The sequence below is a fragment of the Danio rerio genome, chromosome 2 (assembly GCF_049306965.1).
Source record: "Danio rerio strain Tuebingen ecotype United States chromosome 2, GRCz12tu, whole genome shotgun sequence".
In the NCBI taxonomy this organism is placed as follows: domain Eukaryota; kingdom Metazoa; phylum Chordata; class Actinopteri; order Cypriniformes; family Danionidae; genus Danio; species Danio rerio.
In genome coordinates this window covers 41263128-41282939 of record NC_133177.1, presented here as the reverse complement: position 1 = coordinate 41282939, position 19812 = coordinate 41263128, and the positions used below count along the sequence as shown (strand labels likewise).

General features: G+C 32.5%; 1 protein-coding gene across 3 annotated transcripts in view; it reads left to right on the top strand.

Annotated features, from left to right (window-relative positions):
- Window positions 1-19812, top strand: part of si:ch211-14a17.10 — a 40301-nt gene that overhangs the window by 12364 nt on the left and 8125 nt on the right. The window contains exons 1-31 of one of the 3 annotated variants that reach the window (XM_073928108.1): window positions 2359-2470; window positions 2673-2725; window positions 4829-4864; window positions 4974-4983; window positions 5068-5142; window positions 5243-5314; window positions 8239-8322; window positions 8407-8493; window positions 8613-8669; window positions 8751-8816; window positions 10122-10208; window positions 10298-10387; window positions 10517-10603; window positions 10689-10766; window positions 10876-10965; window positions 11052-11114; window positions 11401-11463; window positions 11591-11650; window positions 11731-11805; window positions 11959-12045; window positions 12126-12203; window positions 12281-12343; window positions 15542-15631; window positions 15754-15843; window positions 15923-16012; window positions 16522-16611; window positions 16787-16876; window positions 17423-17485; window positions 17586-17645; window positions 17726-17785; window positions 17948-18016. In XM_073928108.1, the coding sequence (XP_073784209.1) occupies window positions 2398-2470; window positions 2673-2725; window positions 4829-4864; window positions 4974-4983; window positions 5068-5142; window positions 5243-5314; window positions 8239-8322; window positions 8407-8493; window positions 8613-8669; window positions 8751-8816; window positions 10122-10208; window positions 10298-10387; window positions 10517-10603; window positions 10689-10766; window positions 10876-10965; window positions 11052-11114; window positions 11401-11463; window positions 11591-11650; window positions 11731-11805; window positions 11959-12045; window positions 12126-12203; window positions 12281-12343; window positions 15542-15631; window positions 15754-15843; window positions 15923-16012; window positions 16522-16611; window positions 16787-16876; window positions 17423-17485; window positions 17586-17645; window positions 17726-17785; window positions 17948-18016 (2236 nt within the window). In that variant the 5' untranslated portion in view covers window positions 2359-2397. Of the gene's footprint in view, window positions 1-2358; window positions 2471-2672; window positions 2726-4828; window positions 4865-4973; window positions 4984-5067; window positions 5143-5242; window positions 5315-8238; window positions 8323-8406; window positions 8494-8612; window positions 8670-8750; window positions 8817-10121; window positions 10209-10297; window positions 10388-10516; window positions 10604-10688; window positions 10767-10875; window positions 10966-11051; window positions 11115-11400; window positions 11464-11590; window positions 11651-11730; window positions 11806-11958; window positions 12046-12125; window positions 12204-12280; window positions 12344-15541; window positions 15632-15753; window positions 15844-15922; window positions 16013-16521; window positions 16612-16786; window positions 16877-17422; window positions 17486-17585; window positions 17646-17725; window positions 17786-17947; window positions 18017-19812 lie in introns of those variants that run through there. The other 2 variants (XM_073928115.1, XM_021471259.3) reach the window with 2 other exon arrangements.

The window sequence follows — 19812 nt, the reverse complement described above, 5'->3', positions numbered from 1 at the left end:
GCATTGCAACATTAATAATCTCAAACTATTAATTATTTAGAATCCATTTATGATAATAAAACTGAGTAGCGTTTAGTCTTAAACAATATAATATGAGTGTTATCGGCCAACATCAGCATTTTCTTCCATTTTTGGGTAACTCTTGATGCATTTGCATTACAGATAAATGTGATCCTGTCATTGACATTTGCCACACACAAAAACCACTGTTATCACCGAGCTCCGGGCTGGGTGTGCCTCAAACATTTTCCTCTTGTGCAATGGATGATTTTTTTTTTTCTGCTGTAAAAGATCACTGTCAGTGTTACCACAGTGAGGTGACATTTGTAAATCGCAGGTACTAAAAGAGTGACTGGCAGTATATCTTCTGAAGTCCAAATTTTGTCTCATACGTCATACACTGTAAAAACAAAATGCTGGGTTTCACACAATTCCTTCATGTTGTCCCAACACTAATCAATTAAGTCAACTTAATCATTTTTATTTTTTTTTTTTACAAATTTAAGTGGATTGAGCCTTAAAACAATAAGCCAAAAAAGGAATTGGGTTGTTTCAACTCATTTTAAATAAGTAGTTTGAACAAGCAGCAACAGTCATTTTAATTTTGAAAGGATTTTGTACATGCACAAAAAATTCTGTGAGATTCTTCCAAATATATCTCAATCCAAATAGTCAGAGACAAAAAACTAAAAATGTTTTAGTTTTTTTTTAAACCGTTTTTTCACAAATGGCAAAAAATAAATAAAAAATAGGAATATAATTGCATGTGCTTTAAATACACAGAGCCAGATTAATAAACAGGTTGGATGCAAGTTAAATGATTTGTGAGCAGTCTACTCACAATGTGCAAATTAAAGAGCACAGACATACTGTACATATACAATAAATATGTCAGAAGTTTGGGGTCAGTTTTTTTTTTCATGTTTTTTTTTTAAGAAAACTATTCTGTTAATTAAATGCATTTATTAATATGCATTAATTAATTTATTTATTTATTAAATTGTTAAATATTTATTTTATATAACTGCTTTTTTATTTATTAAATTATAAACTAGTGTTGAACAGTTATTTTATTGTGCAATAACATTTCACAATTTTACAACTTGTACTGTGTTTTTGATGGAATAAATACAGTCTTGGTGAGCAGGATAAGCTCATTTTAAAACATTTTAAAATCCTATTGACCCCAAGCTTTTGACCGGTAGTGTATGTGTTCTATTCATGTATATATAAGATCTCCTACAAATATATTTGCAATCAAGTCAGCCTCAAAAGTCACGTTATCCAAACATTTTAAAAAGATTTTAAATAAAGTCTTAACAATAATTTAAATATATTTTAATAATTTTTATATATATATATATATATATATATATATATATATATATGTATATATATATATATATATATATATATGTATGTGTATGTATATATATATATATATATATATATATATATGTATATGTATGTATATGTGTGTGTGTGTGTGTGTATGTATGTGTATATATATATATATATATATATATATATATATATATATATATATATATATATATATATATATATATATATATATATATATATATATATATATATATATATATATATATTTATTTTTATTTTTTCAAGACACTTCTATACAGCTTAAAGTGACATTTAAAGGCTTAACTAGGTTAATAAGGTGAACTAGCCAGGTTAGGGTAATTAGGTAAGGTATTGTTTAACGATGGTGGTTCTGTAGAGTATCGAAAAAAATTTAACTTAAAGGCGCTAATAATTTTGTCCCAAAAATAGTTTTTAAAAAATTCAAAACTTTAATTTTAGCTAAAATAAAACAAATAAGACTTTTTCTAGAAGAAAAAATATCATCAGATATACTGTGAAAATGTCCTTGCTCTGTCAAACATCATTTGGGAAATATTTAAAAAAAGAAAAAAAATCTAAAGGGGGCTAATAATCTGACTTCAATATATATATATATATATATATATATATATATATATATATATATATATATATATATATATATATATATATATATATATACTGTTTATTAAACAACAAATGCAAGATAAAATTAAACATCTTTACAGTTCTGGGCAGCATTTTTATTCTGCTGTTTTAAGCATGAATGAATATAATCTTCATAAAGAGCCACAGTGCAAACCTTAAAGACCAAAAACATTTACAGCTCGGTCACTCTGGCTTTGATTATTCTATTGTCCAGTCTTTACTTCGATAATATAAGAAGTTAATGAGAAGAACTTAGGTAGTTAACTGTGTTCTTCTGCTAAGACGTGAGAGTTGGGTAATAGCGGACCGGTTTGCTTGTCATATATAAAGCACACAAGCATGCCATGAGCTCCAGTGTTACTGTGAAGTTTCTTTCACACAGTAATGGGGAGGAAAGAGAAACTCCTGATTTGTTCTTTCTTTGTGTCAGTTTACATGCTGACACTTGGGAAATGTGGTAAGATTAGCTTCTTTCTGATGAGAGAAGGAATGATGGATTTGTGTTTTATATAGACTTGTGTTAAAATTCTATATAAACCTTTTTCTGTATGTATTATTTTATGCATTTATACATTAATTATTTATAAAAGTGTGTATATTTGACTGATATATATGCTGAGCCAACATTGCCTCTCAGGGACAAATACACTTTTTTAAAGGTCCTGTAAATGCAGCTGCAGACTGGAGCAATGGACAAGATCCAGCATTTATGGTAGGTTTATTTTTATTTTATTTTTTTCAGATACAGTGCTCAGTTTGAAAATGAATGTTTTTATAATTCTTTTAAATATATTTATTAAAATAATATTTTAGTCACAGAATAGACAACTTTAGAAATGGAAAGATAATACATTTAAATTCAAGCAAACTATTGCAAAAATGACAAATTACAACAAAATTGTTTATACTCTTTGTTTCTCTTGATTTTTGAAAATTTGTATTTAATATTTTTCCTTGTATAAATTTATGTACTTTATTTAAATTTATATAAATGGGTGTACTAGTTTTTGAACCATTATCGTAAGTTATTTTGTTAGATTAGCTCCAGATTTGACTTCAGTACTGACTAAATTAATGTATGCACAAATACAATAAATTTAAAGCATCCTATAGAAAATATAAATTTAAATGAGAGATTTGTGGGGGGTGTACTCATATATGCTGAGTACTGTATGATTACCTGCAGTATGATTTCAAATGTAGGTATTTAATTAGTCTATACGTATACACATTAGTGTTTGGTACAATTTTGAAATGTTTTTAAAAGAAGTGTCTTCACCTCACCTTTATATTTGTTCCAAAATTCCGTAAAACAGCAGTAATACTGTGTAATATTTCAATAGTGTTTATCTGTTTTTAAGTTTTTTAATGTTGATTATTCCTGTGATAGCCAATTTTTCAGTCTTTAGAGATGCTTGATTATTCAGCAATCATACAGATTTTCTGTGAAAAATACTCATTAATTGTACTATTCATTTTGAAAACATTATTCTAGTATTTTTGGATGAATACAAAGTAACATTTATACATCTTTGGTAATAATACAACTTATCATCTTGGAATTATAAGGTTCTATCTGCGTTCTGAATGATTTTCAGATATTGAGCTTCAAAATTTTTGCATTCCATATTGCGAACAATATGCGTGTAACAGTTCTCTTTCATACATCAACATGACAGAGACCCTACATGTACTCTAAATGTAAATTATCAAAATTCTCTTACATTTGCAAATTGGGGTAAACAAACTGGGCAAATGCAGACAGAACCTTCCTATTCTAAAAAGCCATTTTTCGCTTAAAGTTCTAAGGCTCTATCTGGCAGATCATTGAAGCATTACTTTTTTAAGTAATACAATCAGTATGCTTATTAATTTAATAATAAAGAAATTGTGTTGTAACAACATGTTGATGTTTGAGAAAGTAAAATTTTTGCTTTCTTTAACATTTTATTTCTTGTTTTAGATTGAATATTTTTTCTTGTTCAAATTAAGCAAACAAGGCTGTGCTAAATATTTCGTCCAGTGCAGATGTTAATTTGATGTAATTAATATGGTCATATTTATTGAATTATATGCTTTATATGAATTATGAATCATATGCCCCGTGAATTAAATGAAGTATTTGCCCTTCAAGGCTTAATATAAAGTTTAAAGAAGTGATATTACAAAACAGACAATGAGGAAATAAGTTTAATAAACACTGAAAAATGTTCCACTGCCTATATATACACAAATAAAATTATTTAAGATTTAATATATTACTACTTTTTTCAACAATGTAAAATTGAACATTTCATCTCAATGACTTTTTTTTTCTAAATCATCACATTTACACACATCTTTACATCAGTTTCAGGTTTCTTCTCAATTTTGTGTGGTGCAGCATTATTTAGTCGACTCTAATATTGTGTTTCTTTCTGGTCTTTCCCACTGTCAACGGTACTGACTAGTGAATTGACAAAGAAAACTGATCTTGATTAGTCCTCGTGTGTGCATTGGAAATGCTGATTGGCTCACAGAAAGCACCTTACAGAGCCAAGCTAGAGTTCGACTTTGTAGATAAAACCTTTTTTGTTTTTAAAATAAAAAGTCTTAAAATGTAAACAGAAAAAACATCTCATAATGTAAATTAGTTGTCATTTAATAAGAATATGAGAATAACTCAATTTCGGCAAAAAATATCAGATATATTTATAATAAGAATAAATAAATATGATATAAATATAATAAGAACCTTATAATTCTAAGATAATGAAATGTCAAATATATTTTAATTTACATTTGAGGTTAAAGTGAATACATTTTTCCATTTTAGGCAATGGATTCCACAAAAGAAAAAAGAGCCACAGAGGTACATTTATGATCTTTAGGTTATCTTTTATTGATTTTACTTATTAATTAACCATACAATTTTAAATTGACTTCATTCATTTTTATGTCATTTTCATGATCTTTCTCAGGACTGTTCTGGTATGTGAATTACGTTTATAATATTTGTTTTATAATCTTTTTATTGTAATTGATGCATGCAGTAGATCATTTGTTCTTCTTTAGGCCTACAGAAAGATCTTGATGAGATGAAGGATAAATGTATGGAGTTTTACAAAGAAGCAAAAGATAATATTATCAGTGAGTCAACAAATCTTCATTCTACACACACCTCAAAGTATATCATCTTACAGCTACATTAGTTTGTGTCATAATTCTAAAATGATGGAAATGTTGGCAGGTCTTAAAATCCAGTTGGATGAGCTTTACGATGAAGTCAGCTCCTCAAATAGTCCAGGATCCTCCAAGGATGGTATGTGAATATCGACAGCTGCATTATAAATAATTTTATAAATTCACTGAAAAATTCAGGAGGAAATTTAGATTGATTGATTTTGTAATCATGAATTACTATGTGTTAATGATTTTAAATTCACAATATGGAAGCAAAGAATCACCCAAAGTGATGTGGATTATTTGTTATAGACAAGTTAAAACTTATATTGCACTATGCAGCGCAATATTTGACCATTTATTTTGTCAGTTACAACATATTATATCTGCCTACTTTGAATCAATCTTAGGCAGAGATAGAGCATATGCAACAGAGTTTGTGTGTATACATGACAAAGGCATATCCAATAGCTCATAGTAACGTGTTAGGTACCTCTTTGCAAATATTTTTGAGCAGATCTGTGAGTTAATTGAATTCCCTGAGATTTAAGCTTCAGAAACATAGTTACTGCATAGGAAAAATATCTGCTAATTAACAGTTCCACATTTTGGGATTCACAAGTGTTAGTTGTGAATTGCATTATGAAACCATGATCTCTGCTCTGTCGATTTTTGAAAGTTTAACTCTACAGTTTAACAAAGTGACATTTATCAAGATTTTAGTAGTTTAAATAATGTGATGTAAAAGAATTTATATAAAGAGAAATAAATCTGTAAAATAACAGAAAACTACCTGGCAGTTTATTCCAAGTATTTTGTCCTGTAATGTACAACAACAACCTAGACAATATACCACTTTAAACTATTACAAATGTTTATCAAAAGCCACTTTTCAAAAATTTTCAATGTTAAAAGTTACTGGATGAAAGATAATTGCATCTCATAATGCAATTCATAAACATACATAAATGTGGAGATCATGAATAACAAAATACATAAAACGTACATATGCTAATTTACAGATATTCTTTACAGTGTGAGTTTCTATGGTTGCTACAAATGTTTGAGTTTAAGTACATTTATTTCAAATGATGATCGAAACTGACTGGAACTATCTGTGCATTGAACAGTTCTGACTGACTAGCAGTAAAATATGTTAATGCACAGGTATAGTTACAGTCAGTTTTGATTACAACTTCGATATAACATGGTTGCAAATAACTTGTTATAAATAATTACTTAACATGTGAAAACTAACAAACAATAGCTGTGAAATTTGAGATAGCTGTATTTGTGTATAAAGTTTAAATCTTTTTAGTTCTTGCTGGCTTTTGATTAATGTCCGTTTTAATTTGACACATTTCTCTTTTCTCTTATGATGCATGCTTATTTTATAAATTTTTTATATTGTGTTTACTTGTAAACCACCTCTGTTAATTTTAACCCTTGTGTGCTGTTGGGGATGTTTTCATCCTCCTTGGGCTGATTTTGAGTCTTAATTTGGCCACAACTACCTCTGTTTCAGCAAAGAGAATGATTTTTGGGGACAAATCTTATTTTGACACATATTTTGTGGAAATGCTTTGAAACTCTTCAAATAATTCAACAATACACTCAAATTTACTTATTTGCTAACGTCTGCTAAAATCAAAATAATCAGTTCTCAGAACATAGTAGACGTAGTAATGTAAGTGTATTTATGCACACGCATTTTAATCTGCTGTTTAAATTCATAGAACTTTATTTAAAAAAACGAAACTTTTTTTTTGCATAGACCTATCTAAGGAGTTAATCCTGCCAACTTAAATTAAACTTTTTACCTCTTCCCATCAGGGAAAACCACCAACAATCAAAAATGCATGATTTTATAGTGTCAGGGCTTTGACATTATAAAAAAGTCATTATAATGACAGTCAATGGTGCAAAAACAGCCACTAACATAACGAAAGGGTAGTAAGTTTGAACAGATCAAGGGTCCTATTATGCTTTTTTATGTTTTGAATGTAACCCTTTGTGTATTGTTCAAATTTAATACCCTTTCGTTATGTTCGGGGCTGTTTTTCCACTGTAAAGACATTAATTCATTGCAAAGCCATGACACTATATAATCATGTTTTTATCATTGTTGGTGGTTTTCCTTGTTAGGAAGAGATAAATGATCATCAGTTTGCACCATTAACCCTTTAGATAGGCTGGGGCAAAAAAGCTTTCTGGTTCTTATATGGCGTTCTGGCGCACTCACAAGGGTTACCTCCGGGTGCCCCGGTGTCCCCCACAAGTCCAACGACATGCAGTACAGGTGAATTGGGTAAACTAAAATTGTCCGTAGTGTATGTGTGTGAATGAGAGTGTATGGGTGTTTCACAGTGATGGGTTGCAGCTGGAAGGGCATCCGCTGCGTATAACATGTGCTGGATGAGTTGGCGGTTCAATTCTCTGTGGCGACCCCAGATTAATAAAGAGGCTAAGCCGGAAAAGAAAATGAATAAATGAATATGGCGTTCTATGGCGTAAAACAGCTAATTATAGTGCACATACATAACACACATACTATGCTCTGGAAGATGAGGTGCTTAATTTGATTTTCTCAGACATATCAAGGTAATCACGCAAAGGTTTTTCTAGCACTGCAATTAAAATGTATTTATAATGGAAGTCAATAGGGCAAAAACAGCCACCAAAGTAATGAAAAGGAAGCAAATTTGAACAGTACACAAGGGTTAATTGTGCTATAGGAATCACATTTGAGTTGGCGTGACCCAAATTTGGTGGAAAGTTGCACTGCAAAGAGCAATACTGGTTTAAACTTGTGTATAACTTGCACAAGAAATCCATTTCATGAGGGGGAGTTCTTTGCCTTTGCATTGTGGATTTATAATTAACGCTTGCCAATCTGTTGATTATCCCTTACTTGTTGCACACTATTCTATCAAACAGCAGAAAGACTTTCAACAGATCATATGACATAATTGATTTTGTAACATGTTGTAAAAGATTAATGAAACAAAACCACACTTTTCACCTCTGTTTCACCACTTTCACCTCTGTGTTCCACCTATTCAGTCTTAAAGATTCTCCAGAAATTCGTCGAACTGCAGGAGATTGAAACGATAATGAAAACTGAAAAAGACAACACAAATATTGAAGGTGTGTTAAAACAATGTTGTTTTATCGCTTAATTGAAATTCTCAACATATTCACACTGTTAATTGTAAAATAAAAAATCAACAGGACTGGAAAAGCGTGAAATGGAAGCAGAAAAAGACTTAGCAGAGATGACGAGAGCATTTTTTAGCGTTGAACTGTTGAATCACACAGGTAGAGTTACACCAGTGTGCCTGCAGCAATATCATACTGACACTGCGTTTTCAACCCTTGCTCAATTCTCAAACAGAGGAAGTTGAACTAATTGTCTGTTCATTTTTTGTGTTATCTAGTTTCAAAGAGAAGTGCTGAGACATCTAAGAGTGAAGCAATATCGATTGCTCTAAATGGTGTGTAGAATAAAAATGTAAGCAAGTGTTACCCGACAATACCTTTTGCATATGCATGTTATATTAGTTTGTAATCTACAGAATTCAAGAAATACTTAGAAGACAGACTCAAAAAACCAGGGGAACGAGGTGGCATTGCAGAACACGGTAAGTTAAATAACATCAGTGCATTAGAAATAACTTCATGTAGATGGAATGGAATTACCTGTATAATGAGGAACGTCAGGAACTTTGGGAAATGATGGATGAGTAAATGAATAGTAGTGCTCTACACTTAATTTATGAACATTAAACAGCAAAAGTTTAAACACAGGGGAAGCACGTTGGCTTGGTGGTTAGCACTGTTGCCTCACAGCAAGAGGGTTGCTTGATTGAGTCCCGTCTGGGTCAGTTAGCATTTCTGTGTGGAGTTTCTATGTCCCCGTGTTCGCGTGGGTTACGTCCCGGAGCTCCGGTTTCCTCCACAGTCCAAAGACATGCACTATAGGTGAATTGGGTAAACAAAATTGGGCGTAATGTATGAACATGAGAGTGAATGGTTGTTTGCCTGAACTGTGTTGCAGCTGGTAGGGCATCTGCTGTGTAAAGAATATGCCAGAATAGTTGGTGGTTCATTCCACTGTGGCGACCCCTGATAAATAAGGGACTACGCGAAAGAAAAATTAATGAATGAGTCTACACAGTCTACAGTATTCACAACAACATTTAAATGTAAAAGGTTAATGGTAAGAAATTAATAAACTATATTTTGTACATTTCTAATTAATAATTATAATAATAATGCCTTTATTTTAAAGAAGGAATGGCATAATCGATCTTCCATGTTTTAATTAATAATGTTAAACAAGTTTTATAGGGTGCCCAAAAATATTTTTTGTTATATTATTAATAAACCTTTGCTAAATGAAATACGTCAGTTAATTGGACGTACTAAAAATAAATTGACCCATTAAAATCGAATCCGGAAAAATCACAAATTGACAAAGTGTACTCAGAAATAACTTTGAGAGGAGCATGTGATATGATTGATCACGACTGGTCTCTCATCCATAATCAGCGATAATCCAATCAGATCGATCCAAGCCTACAATAAACAAACCAATTTCACCCTACTTGCCTTACTGTATCTTCGTTTTGAAGAATCCACCCCATCTCCTCCTTTTCCTCCTTTACTAGAGGGAGCTCTCGAGACCTACCTGATCTCGGACCCCCTTTATGCTAAGTGACCAGGCAGGAACCCTGGCTGCAATTATCTCCGAGCTCAGGGTTCTCTCCTAGGACAGCATGCCAACCCTGCGAATAGCGTCAAGCTATATCTAAAGTGTGAACTTCTGAAAATAAAATAAAACTGATTTCCTAGACCCATGTTTTACTAAAGATTGAATACAAATAAATATTGAAACATTGATTATTTTCCACAATAGATGACGATAAAGTTTGTTTTGTTTTTAGTGCTGCAGATTGTCAAACTGCAAATTGAAGCGATGGACCTACAGACACGTCTCGCTAGTAAATATAAGACACAAGCGCAGATTGATGGTGAGTGTTCATTATTTGATGTTGAGGAAATGTTGCAGTTGTAAGATGATCTGGATTGTTTTGTATTCATCGCCTTGAATGTTTTACAGTAATTACAAACCAGCTAGAGTACAAAAAAGGCCTTGTATCTGATCTGAAAGAGGAGAGAGAAGAGATGACTGGAAACATACAAAATATTGGTACGTTGTTCAGTGTTTGTTTTTTAATTTTCACCATTTTTTTGTAGACCCAGAATAAATGTTTTAGCATGCATGTTATGATACCCAAAAATATGGCATGTGTCATCCCTTTTTTGTCTTGCATTCCAGATACACTCATTAAATCTCTGGATAAAGAAATACTGGACCTGAAGGCTGAATTATCAGCTCTTAAGCAAACACTTACTCAGCTTGATGGTACTAGATTCACACTAGCGTTTATTTACGAATAATTTTGTATTCAGATATGCTAATTATTTTGCCAATGATTTGTGTCTTGTAGGACTGGCGAAAGAATTTGATAACAAAAGAACCGAAGTAATGGACAAAATTGGCACATTGAAGGGAAAGGATGAGTTGGGTCAGTTCTTTCATTTTAATGTACCTGATTTAATTTTCTTGTTGAGAATATCATGGTTTGTATCATTGTTTTTGACTCATCAATAGTGTTAAAATGATTTTGCTTCTAGTTTCTAGAATTCTAACACTCCAGTTTGAATTTATGGAGGCACTGATTAATGCACAAGGACAAATTAAAGCAGACGAATTTAAGATCAATGGTAAGGATTAATAGTTTTTTGTAAGTATTATCTTTTTATTTTATTTCTCAACTAAGCGTCTTTAATTAGTTTAATGTTTGCCTCAGATCTCCAGAAAGAGCTTGAAAAGGAGCAAGAAAGGACACTTTATTTTCAATCTGACAATGAAAGTAAGATCTTTAGTCTCTTCATTTTACTTCCAATTCTAACAAATACAACATAAATGTTTCTATTCGAACAGCTTACTGATGAAAAAACACTTTTCTATAAGTGTCACTATAAAATTACATGTGCATTTTGCCAAATGTGATGTACGACAGAGAAAAATTCTAAGCTGTTTCTCAAAAAAGCCAACAATAATTACTGTCTACATTATGTAATAGCAATCAATGCTAGGTCTGTCCTTTATTCCAAATGAACTTATTCATGAATGATCTGTTATCTTTTTACACCCAGATTTACGTGGAAAGCTGATTGCCCAGACAGAACAATGCAATGATGTGATGGATATGTACCAGAGTGAGAGATTTCTCTCTACTTATCATCGATAATATTGACAACATGGATCTAAATGTAGAGAGCAACAAGGGTTCCTCTTGCTTGTATAATCTTACAATTGTTGGTTTGATTATTGTTGTCTTTTCAGAAGCAGAAGCTGAACTGGATACTGCAGTGAAGGAAATGGCAGATTCAACCTCAAAGAAAGGCATGTTGAGTCTAAAACTAACTAAATATATCCATTCGTTTTGCTTAACGTTGTTGAATTTATTATATTACATTCCACAGCTGTCCAGATTATTTTGCTGGGCTATGAAATAGATCAAGTAACAAAAGACATAAAAACATCTCCATCTAATGAAGGTATGTTTTTCTGAAATTATTTTGTACATTAAAATAAGAGCTTAGGATAAAAATGCAAACCATTTCTTAAACGTATTGTCCTGTACTGATTTTAATAGTGCTGATAATTACCAGGTGTTCATAAATGTAATATTTGTTGTACTTTTATCACAGACTTAAAGCGAAGACGGGATGAAAAACTCAAAGAAATGAATGCGTTAAAGAAGGAACTTGAGAAAAGTGAACCTAACTCTGGAAAAAGTATGTCTGCTTTCTCTTTCTTTTAATACCTGCCCTAAATGTTACTGTTTATTCACTCACAAGTGTGACTTTTTTGTCAGTTCTTAAAGTTATATCGCAGATGGAGGAAATCTGGAAACTACAGAGCGAAGATCCAGATAATTTACAAAAAATCAGCAGTGAGTAGTTAATGCAGTAGATTTGCAAATGGAGACCATAAAAATGAGGGTTCAGCTCAAATTCTGTTTGGTTTCAGATCGGCAGGAGAATGTCCTGAACTTAATTGAAGAATTAGATGACAAAATGCCTTCAAAACCAAGTGAGTGGAGAATTGTGGTCCTTTTTTTGTTTGTTACTGTATATTTATACTCGTATACCTGTAGTTAGGTAAGTAATTACTCTTTCAAATGAGCAATATAGACTCCTTCTGACTGGATCATTTGAATCAGTGAGTTGTTAACTCTACACTCTACACTCACTGGGAAAGGATCATTTAAATCCTTCATTTTTAACAAAAAATTCATTCTGATGGGTGTTGCGGTGGCGCAGTGTATAGCACTGTTGCCTCACAGCAAGAAGGTTGCTGGTTCGAGCCTCGGCTGGGTCAGTTTCCATGTTCTCCCAGCGTTCGCGAAAGTTTTCTCCGGGTGCTCCGATTTCCCCACAAGTCTAAAGACATGTGGTACTGGTGAATTGGGTAAGCTAAATTGTCTGTAGTGTATGTGTAAATGAGAGTGTATGGATGTTTCCCAGTGATGAGTTGCGCCTGTAATGGCATCCGCTGCATAAAACATATGCTGGATAAATTGGCGGTTCATTCCGCTGTGTCAACCCCAGATTAATAAAGGAACTAAGCCGCAAAGAAAATGAATGAATGATTGATTCACTCTGACTGAATCAATTGAATCAGTAACTGGAGACTTCTTCTGACAGGCTCATTTAAATCAGTAAATTGTTAAGTGAAGATTCATTCTGACTGGATCAATTGAATCATAAAATCATTAATTTAAGACTCATTCTGAGCATATCATTTGATCAGTACAGTTTTAACTGAAGATTCACTTTAACAGGATCAACTGAATCAATCAGTAACTGGAGACTCGCTTTGACAGTATAATTTAAATAAAGAAAATTATTAACTAAAGATTCATTCTGACTGGATCAATTGAAGCAGTGAATCAGTAACTGGAGACTTACTCTGATTTTATAATTTGATTCTTGTTTACTGAAAACTTGCCTTGGCCGGATCATTTAAATGAGTGAATTGCTAACTGAAAATTTACTCTGACTCGATCAATTTATTCTGAACATTTGTCTGAACAGATCAATTGATGTCATTAGATGGAGATTCACTTTGACTGGATCAATTGAATCACTGAGATGTTAGCTAAAGTCTAATGGTGTAAATTGGACATTTGGTCATGCGGGATGATATGGATATTCTTAGCCAGTAATACAAAATATTTGCAGATACTTAAGAAAATTCTGCCATACGATTTTAATTTAGTTTGATTCACTGACATATTGATGTTATGATATAATGTAATTTAGAGAACCAGCTTAATTTAGAGAACCAGTAACATTGTTATCTCATGATGACGGACAAGATGTACTTTTGCTGCTTGTTCAAACTATTCATTTAAAATGAGTGGTCAATTCTTAAGGTTTTTTTTTTGGGAAACTTTGTCCATAGAACATTGTTTATAGTACATTGAAATACATTGAAATCTTAAATTTGCAAAAACAATTAAGTTAACTTAATTTGTGTTTGGAAAGCATGAAGGAATTGTGTGATACCCAGCATTTTTTATAATGCAATAAAAAAATGTAGAAAGAGGTTAAAAAAACCAAGTAACACACGATAAATAAATAATAAAGGATTCTTAAGTGTGTCTTAAACTGACTGAAGGGGCACACATGCAGACAGTGTGGTGATGGAGAATATAGAATGCACTTTTTAGCAGCAATATGTAGATAGACAAGAAAAGGTGGAGAGTCAAAATAAAATTATCTCTTAAAAATATGGAGACAAAATCTATATCATTGTATTGTTATGCTCTTACAGACTCACTTTGAACAGATCATTTAAATCAGTGAGTCTTCATTTAAACCAATGTGTAACCAGGGGAGTGACACTCACAACAGGGGTGAGGATGCACATTCAGGTTTATTAGAATGGTCAGGCAAGCAGTGGTCAACACAGGGACAAACAGATCCCACATAGCAAAATTTCTCTAGCCCAGCTCTGGCCCACACAATCAGGTTTTGCTTGGCCCACATGCCACTGTGAATTACGGTACATGACTGGACCAAATCTGGCTTCCAGACAAGGGCCAAACACAGACCATATCTGGGCCAAGTCTCAGCCAAGTTAATAACTCATAACTGGGCCTGAACTGGGCCAAAAAGGTTTGTGTCACGATTGCAATGAAATTAATAAACCTATGAAGCGTTGTGCTTTAGGCACACTATGGGCCTTGTTTTTTCTCAGTGACCTGATTGGTAGAATTGATTTATTTAATCAAAAATTATTTTTATGTATTTTAAATGTGGGTCAAGACTGGCCAAACTCACGTGGCCCACAATCAATTTTTTAAATCTGGGCCAAATACTATGTTTTACATCTGGCCCAAATCTTGTATGCCACATTATAGACGGTGCCACCTCTGCCAAACCCAGGCCATGGTTCGCCTACATGCTGTATGCCAGTGCCGGATGAATGCCTGCTGTCCCAGCTTTATGCCAAATCTGGGCCAGAATTCTTTGCTACTAGGGATGTATACAGGAAAACCAGAATCATAGTCAAAATAACAGGGAGATGGTCACAAGGCAGGCAGCAAACAGGATTAAGCAAATAAACAAGGCGAGGATCAAAAACACGGAAAAACAAGACAAAGGAAAACGTGTTGTAATGTCACTAAAAACAGTAGACAAGACTCAGAAACAGTGTTTGTGTTTGTACTTATAGTCCATGAATCAGTCCTTGAGCAGCTTCAGCTGTGCGAGTGTAATCAGTCTGGATCTAGAACATGTGTGTGAACGGAGTGCATGTATGGAGTTGTAGTCCATGAAATGGCATGAAATTGTAGTTCATGTAAATGTAAGTGTGTTTACCAGGGATCTCAGGTAGTGGATCGCTGGTGATCATAACCCAATGCATCTTTTAATCTTTTTGATTAGATTAATTGGATTAGATTAATATTCTTTTTACTTCACTTTATTCACAAATTTACAGTAACAATGTAAAAAATCTTCCATTTTAGTTCTTCAAATCAGCCAATCAGACTTTACACCCTGCTTTAAGGAACTCAAGCACTTAAAGCAGCAGACAACAAAACTGAATCACACACTTAAAAAAGCAGAATGTTAGCATCTATTGATGTAGACGCCAGTATTAGTACTCATTACAAATATCAATATTTGTGTGAACAGACTTTTATGCTGTTTTAAATCATTTATTCTATATTTTATTATACCAAATGTACAATCAGATCTGCATTATTTTTGTCTGTCTCAGTGCTGCAAATCTTGGCTCTTCAGGCTGATGTGTCCTGGATAAGGGAAATGCTGCAAACAGTGAAAACACAAGCTCAGATCCAAAAAGCTGGTTGGCATTTATACCTTTCAATGCTTTTAAAAAGCTTTAATTAGTACACAGATTCTCACTCATTGAGTGATTAAAACTGCTTAGCTTGGATGACTGTTACATGTACACTGACTTTTTTACAGAACTCCAAAAGGAACTGGACAAGAAGGAGCAATTGCTGAATGAAAAGAACAAAGAATTAGCTACTGCGATTGAAGACGTCAACGAACTAAGTGAGTTAATCCTTCAGTTTTAGAAGCTGAAACAATATAAAGAGAGTTTCAAGTTGTAATTGAAATGCTTGATTTGCAGAAAGAGACATTGCTCAGCTGAAGAAAGAAGTTTCGATGTTGAAAACACAAATAAGCACAGCTGAAGAGACCGCCAAGAAGAAGATTAAAGGTTTCATACGCATACAGTTGAAAGCAAATTTAATAGCCCTCCTGTAAAATTGTACAACAAAGCAAAGAAATTCTCACAGCATTCTTCTGGAGAAAGTCTTATTTATTTTAGTTTGGCTGGAATAAATACAAATATTTTAGGGTCATTATTATTAGCTCATTATTATTGTTTTTTTCCTGATTAGCTACAGAAAAAAACACTTGTCCAATGACTTGTCTAATAAAACTTGCCTAGTTAACGCAATTAACCTAGTTAAGCCTTTAAATTGTTCTTTAAGCTGCAAAATAACTAGTAAAATATGTACTGTGATTGTCGCAAAGACAAAAGAAATGTTGTCAGCATAAGGGAAATTGTTGAAAAATAATTACAATTTCACAAAAGGGCTAATAACTTTCCCTAATTTTCATCACGGTCGCATCAGTTTAACAGCACCCATTAATTTTTTTTATAACTTTATTTTTTAACTTTATAATACGGTATATTACCTATTTTTTTTTTCTCCGTCACAGATCTTGAAGAACAACTTAAACAGAGTAACCAAGAATTACATGATGCCAATACATCACTGAAAGAAAAGAATGCCTTACTAGCACGACAAGGTAAGTGAATCAATTCATACAGAGATTCATCCAGTCAGAAAACAATGCATGATTTTATAATTGATGAGGAGTAAATGATCAAACATTCATCTGTGCACTTTTTGTCTGCCAATGTCTGGTCTAAACATCAGATCGTTGCTGTATAATGTTTAACCTGATCATTTTTTCCCTTTAGTTACTAAGATCAACAATCTCATAGACGAGGTGAGGACCTTGAAAAAGCAAGCACAAGACAACGAAACTCAACTAAATGCCAGAATAACTGGTGAGTTTCATTTAGTTCATCCATCATCAGTTACAATACATTGGTAAAACAGCGTTAATTAACACTTAGCAGTATCTTTGTGATACAGTTTTTATTTCTGCTTTTGATTTTGAATTATGTGATGTGTTGTCTGTCAAATTTAGATGTTGAAAATGTAACTCTGCAGTTAAGCAAAGTGACTTTCTTTAATAATTTTAACAGTTTAAAATATATATTATATAAGACATAATATACATAGAAATAAAAAAATTAAACATTTTAGACAGCTCATACCCGGTTTTTATATTGTAATTTACATGAACAACCCAGATAATATATTGATTCAAACTACTAAAAATGTCAATAAAAGTCACTTTGTTAAACTTTTCAACACTAAAAGTTGTCCAAGTATGAATCAATGCCCCATAGTGAAATTCAAATGCTTGTGAAAATAAAAACATCCATGATTTACTACTGGCAACTATTAATTGTTAACTATCAATCGTTATTTAATAAAAAAAAATAAAAAAAAGATAACATCCCACAACTTGCTGCTGTTATTTTTAGATCTTGAAAGGAAACTAATTAAGAAGGAGGAAGAAAATGAAGAAATTCTCAAGGAGAATGAAAGTAAGCTAACACATTTCACAAACACCTTCGGGAATACTGTACTTGGCATTTTTAGTCATTGTCTTTAAAACACCATCTTACTTATTTTATCTCTTACTAGAGCTGAAAAAAAATTGTGTGGGCACTTCTGAGTGCCCTGAACTCCAGAAGAAATATGAAGGTATGTTATCTCTCTATCTAAACGATTCTCTCAAAACATTGTTGGATAGATGTTTGAACAGGATATTCGCTGCTTTGCAGAAATGCAGGCTGAGTATAACACAACCATTTCTAAACTGAACAGTGATATTCTTCAGAAGGGTGAGTGAAGCATTGGTTTAGTGATAAAATGCACTCAAAACATTTTAAGTTATGCAACAAAATACACACAAAATGCAACATTTCGTGTTAAAACTTGTCCAAGTACTTAACCCTTATAGTATATTGTCACTTTAATCTTGTGTGTAATGTTGGTGTTTTCAGCTTTTTATATTAAAGCCCTAATCGATGAAGTGGAGAACCTGGATAGGCAGATTGCACAAGGATTCCCAGGTAATGAAGGTGTCTGTTGAGTTTAGTATTACATAAACTTACTCTACATCCATCCATCCATCTCGACATCTATATTAAAATCAGATTCAAGCAGCACATATATAAAAGTTGTAAGTCGAACTGATTAAAAGAAAAAATATTTGTCTTTCTGTAATGCTATTTTTTATTTTCCAATTGCTGTTTAAAGGAGAGAAGATTTTTCAATACATTTTTTAAACAATTTAATAACTCATTTCTAATAATGACTCATTTCTTTTGTCATTGCCATAATGATAATACATAGCGTTTTACTAATTATTTTGCAAGACACTAGTATGGGGCCTAAAGTGCCGTTTAAAGGCTTAACTACGGGTTAATTAAAAACTAAGCAAGTTTGGTTGATGAGGCAAATCACTGGACAACACTGTTTTTTGTTCTGAAGCCAATAAAAATATATTTTTAAGTTTTTTTTTTTTTTTTAATTTTTGTTTATTTGTTTGTTTGTTTTTAAAAATGTATTTTATACCAACCTAAACAAAAAAAAATGATTTAGAAACTACTGTGAGGAAAAAAGCTTTCTCTGGTAAACATCACTTGGGAAATATTAAATTATCATTTATTAATTCTAATTAAAAAGCCTAATAATAGAAATAAAAGCATCAACTTAATGCATTTAGGCATGTAGAGATGGTCAAGACGATCTGCTGCAGTTCAAATTGATCATCAGAAAGGGGATGAAAGAGGATTTAAGTTACTTTCAAAATGGCATGGTTATTGGTGCCAGACATGCTGGTCTAAGTATTTCAGAAACTGCTGATCTGCTGGGATTTTCATGCAAGCTGGTTCAAGCTGATAGGAAGGCAACAGCAACTTAAATTATCACTTGTTACATCCAAAGTATGCAGAAGAGCATTTCTGAACACACAACATGTCAAACCTTGAGGTGGATAGGCTACAGCAGCAGAAGACCACACCGGGTGCCACTCCTGTCAGCTAAGTACAGGAAAATGAGTCTACATATCACACAGGCTCATTGAAATTGGACAATAGAAAATTGGAAAAGTGTTACCTGGTCTCATGAGTCTTGATTTCTGCTGCAACATTCAGATGGTAGGGTCAGAATTTGGCATCAACAACATGAAAGCTTGGATCCATCCTGCCTTGTAAAACCGGTTAAGGCTGCTGCTGGTGGTGGTGTAATGGTGTGGGGAATATTTTCCTGGCACACTTTGGGCCCAGTAATACCAATTGAGCATCATTTCAACGCCACAGCCAGGTTTCTTGACCATGACAAGAGTTGAGTTCACTGTACTCAAATGGACTCCACAGTCACCAGATCCCACTCCAATAGAGCTCCATTGGGATGTGGTAGAATGGGAGATGCACATCATGCATGTGCAGCCGACAAATCTGCAGCAACTGCGTGATGCTATCATGTCAATTTGGACCAAAATCTCTGAGTAATATTTTCAGTCCCTTGTTGAATCTTTGCCATGAAGGATTAAGGCAGGCAGTTTTGAAGGGGGTATAAACCACAATTAGTAAGGTGTACCCAATGAAGTATATACTGTAAATAGGGTTTTCAAATTAATTTAAATCTTTTTTTTATCTGCTATCCTTATTTATTTCTAATATATATATTTTATATATATATATATATATATATATATATATATATATATATATATATATATATATATATATATAAATATATATATATATATATATATATTTTTTTTTTTTTTTTGCGTTTGGGAAGCATTTTTGACAGATTTTATTGGAAGTATACAGTACACAGATCACACAAAAAGGTATTT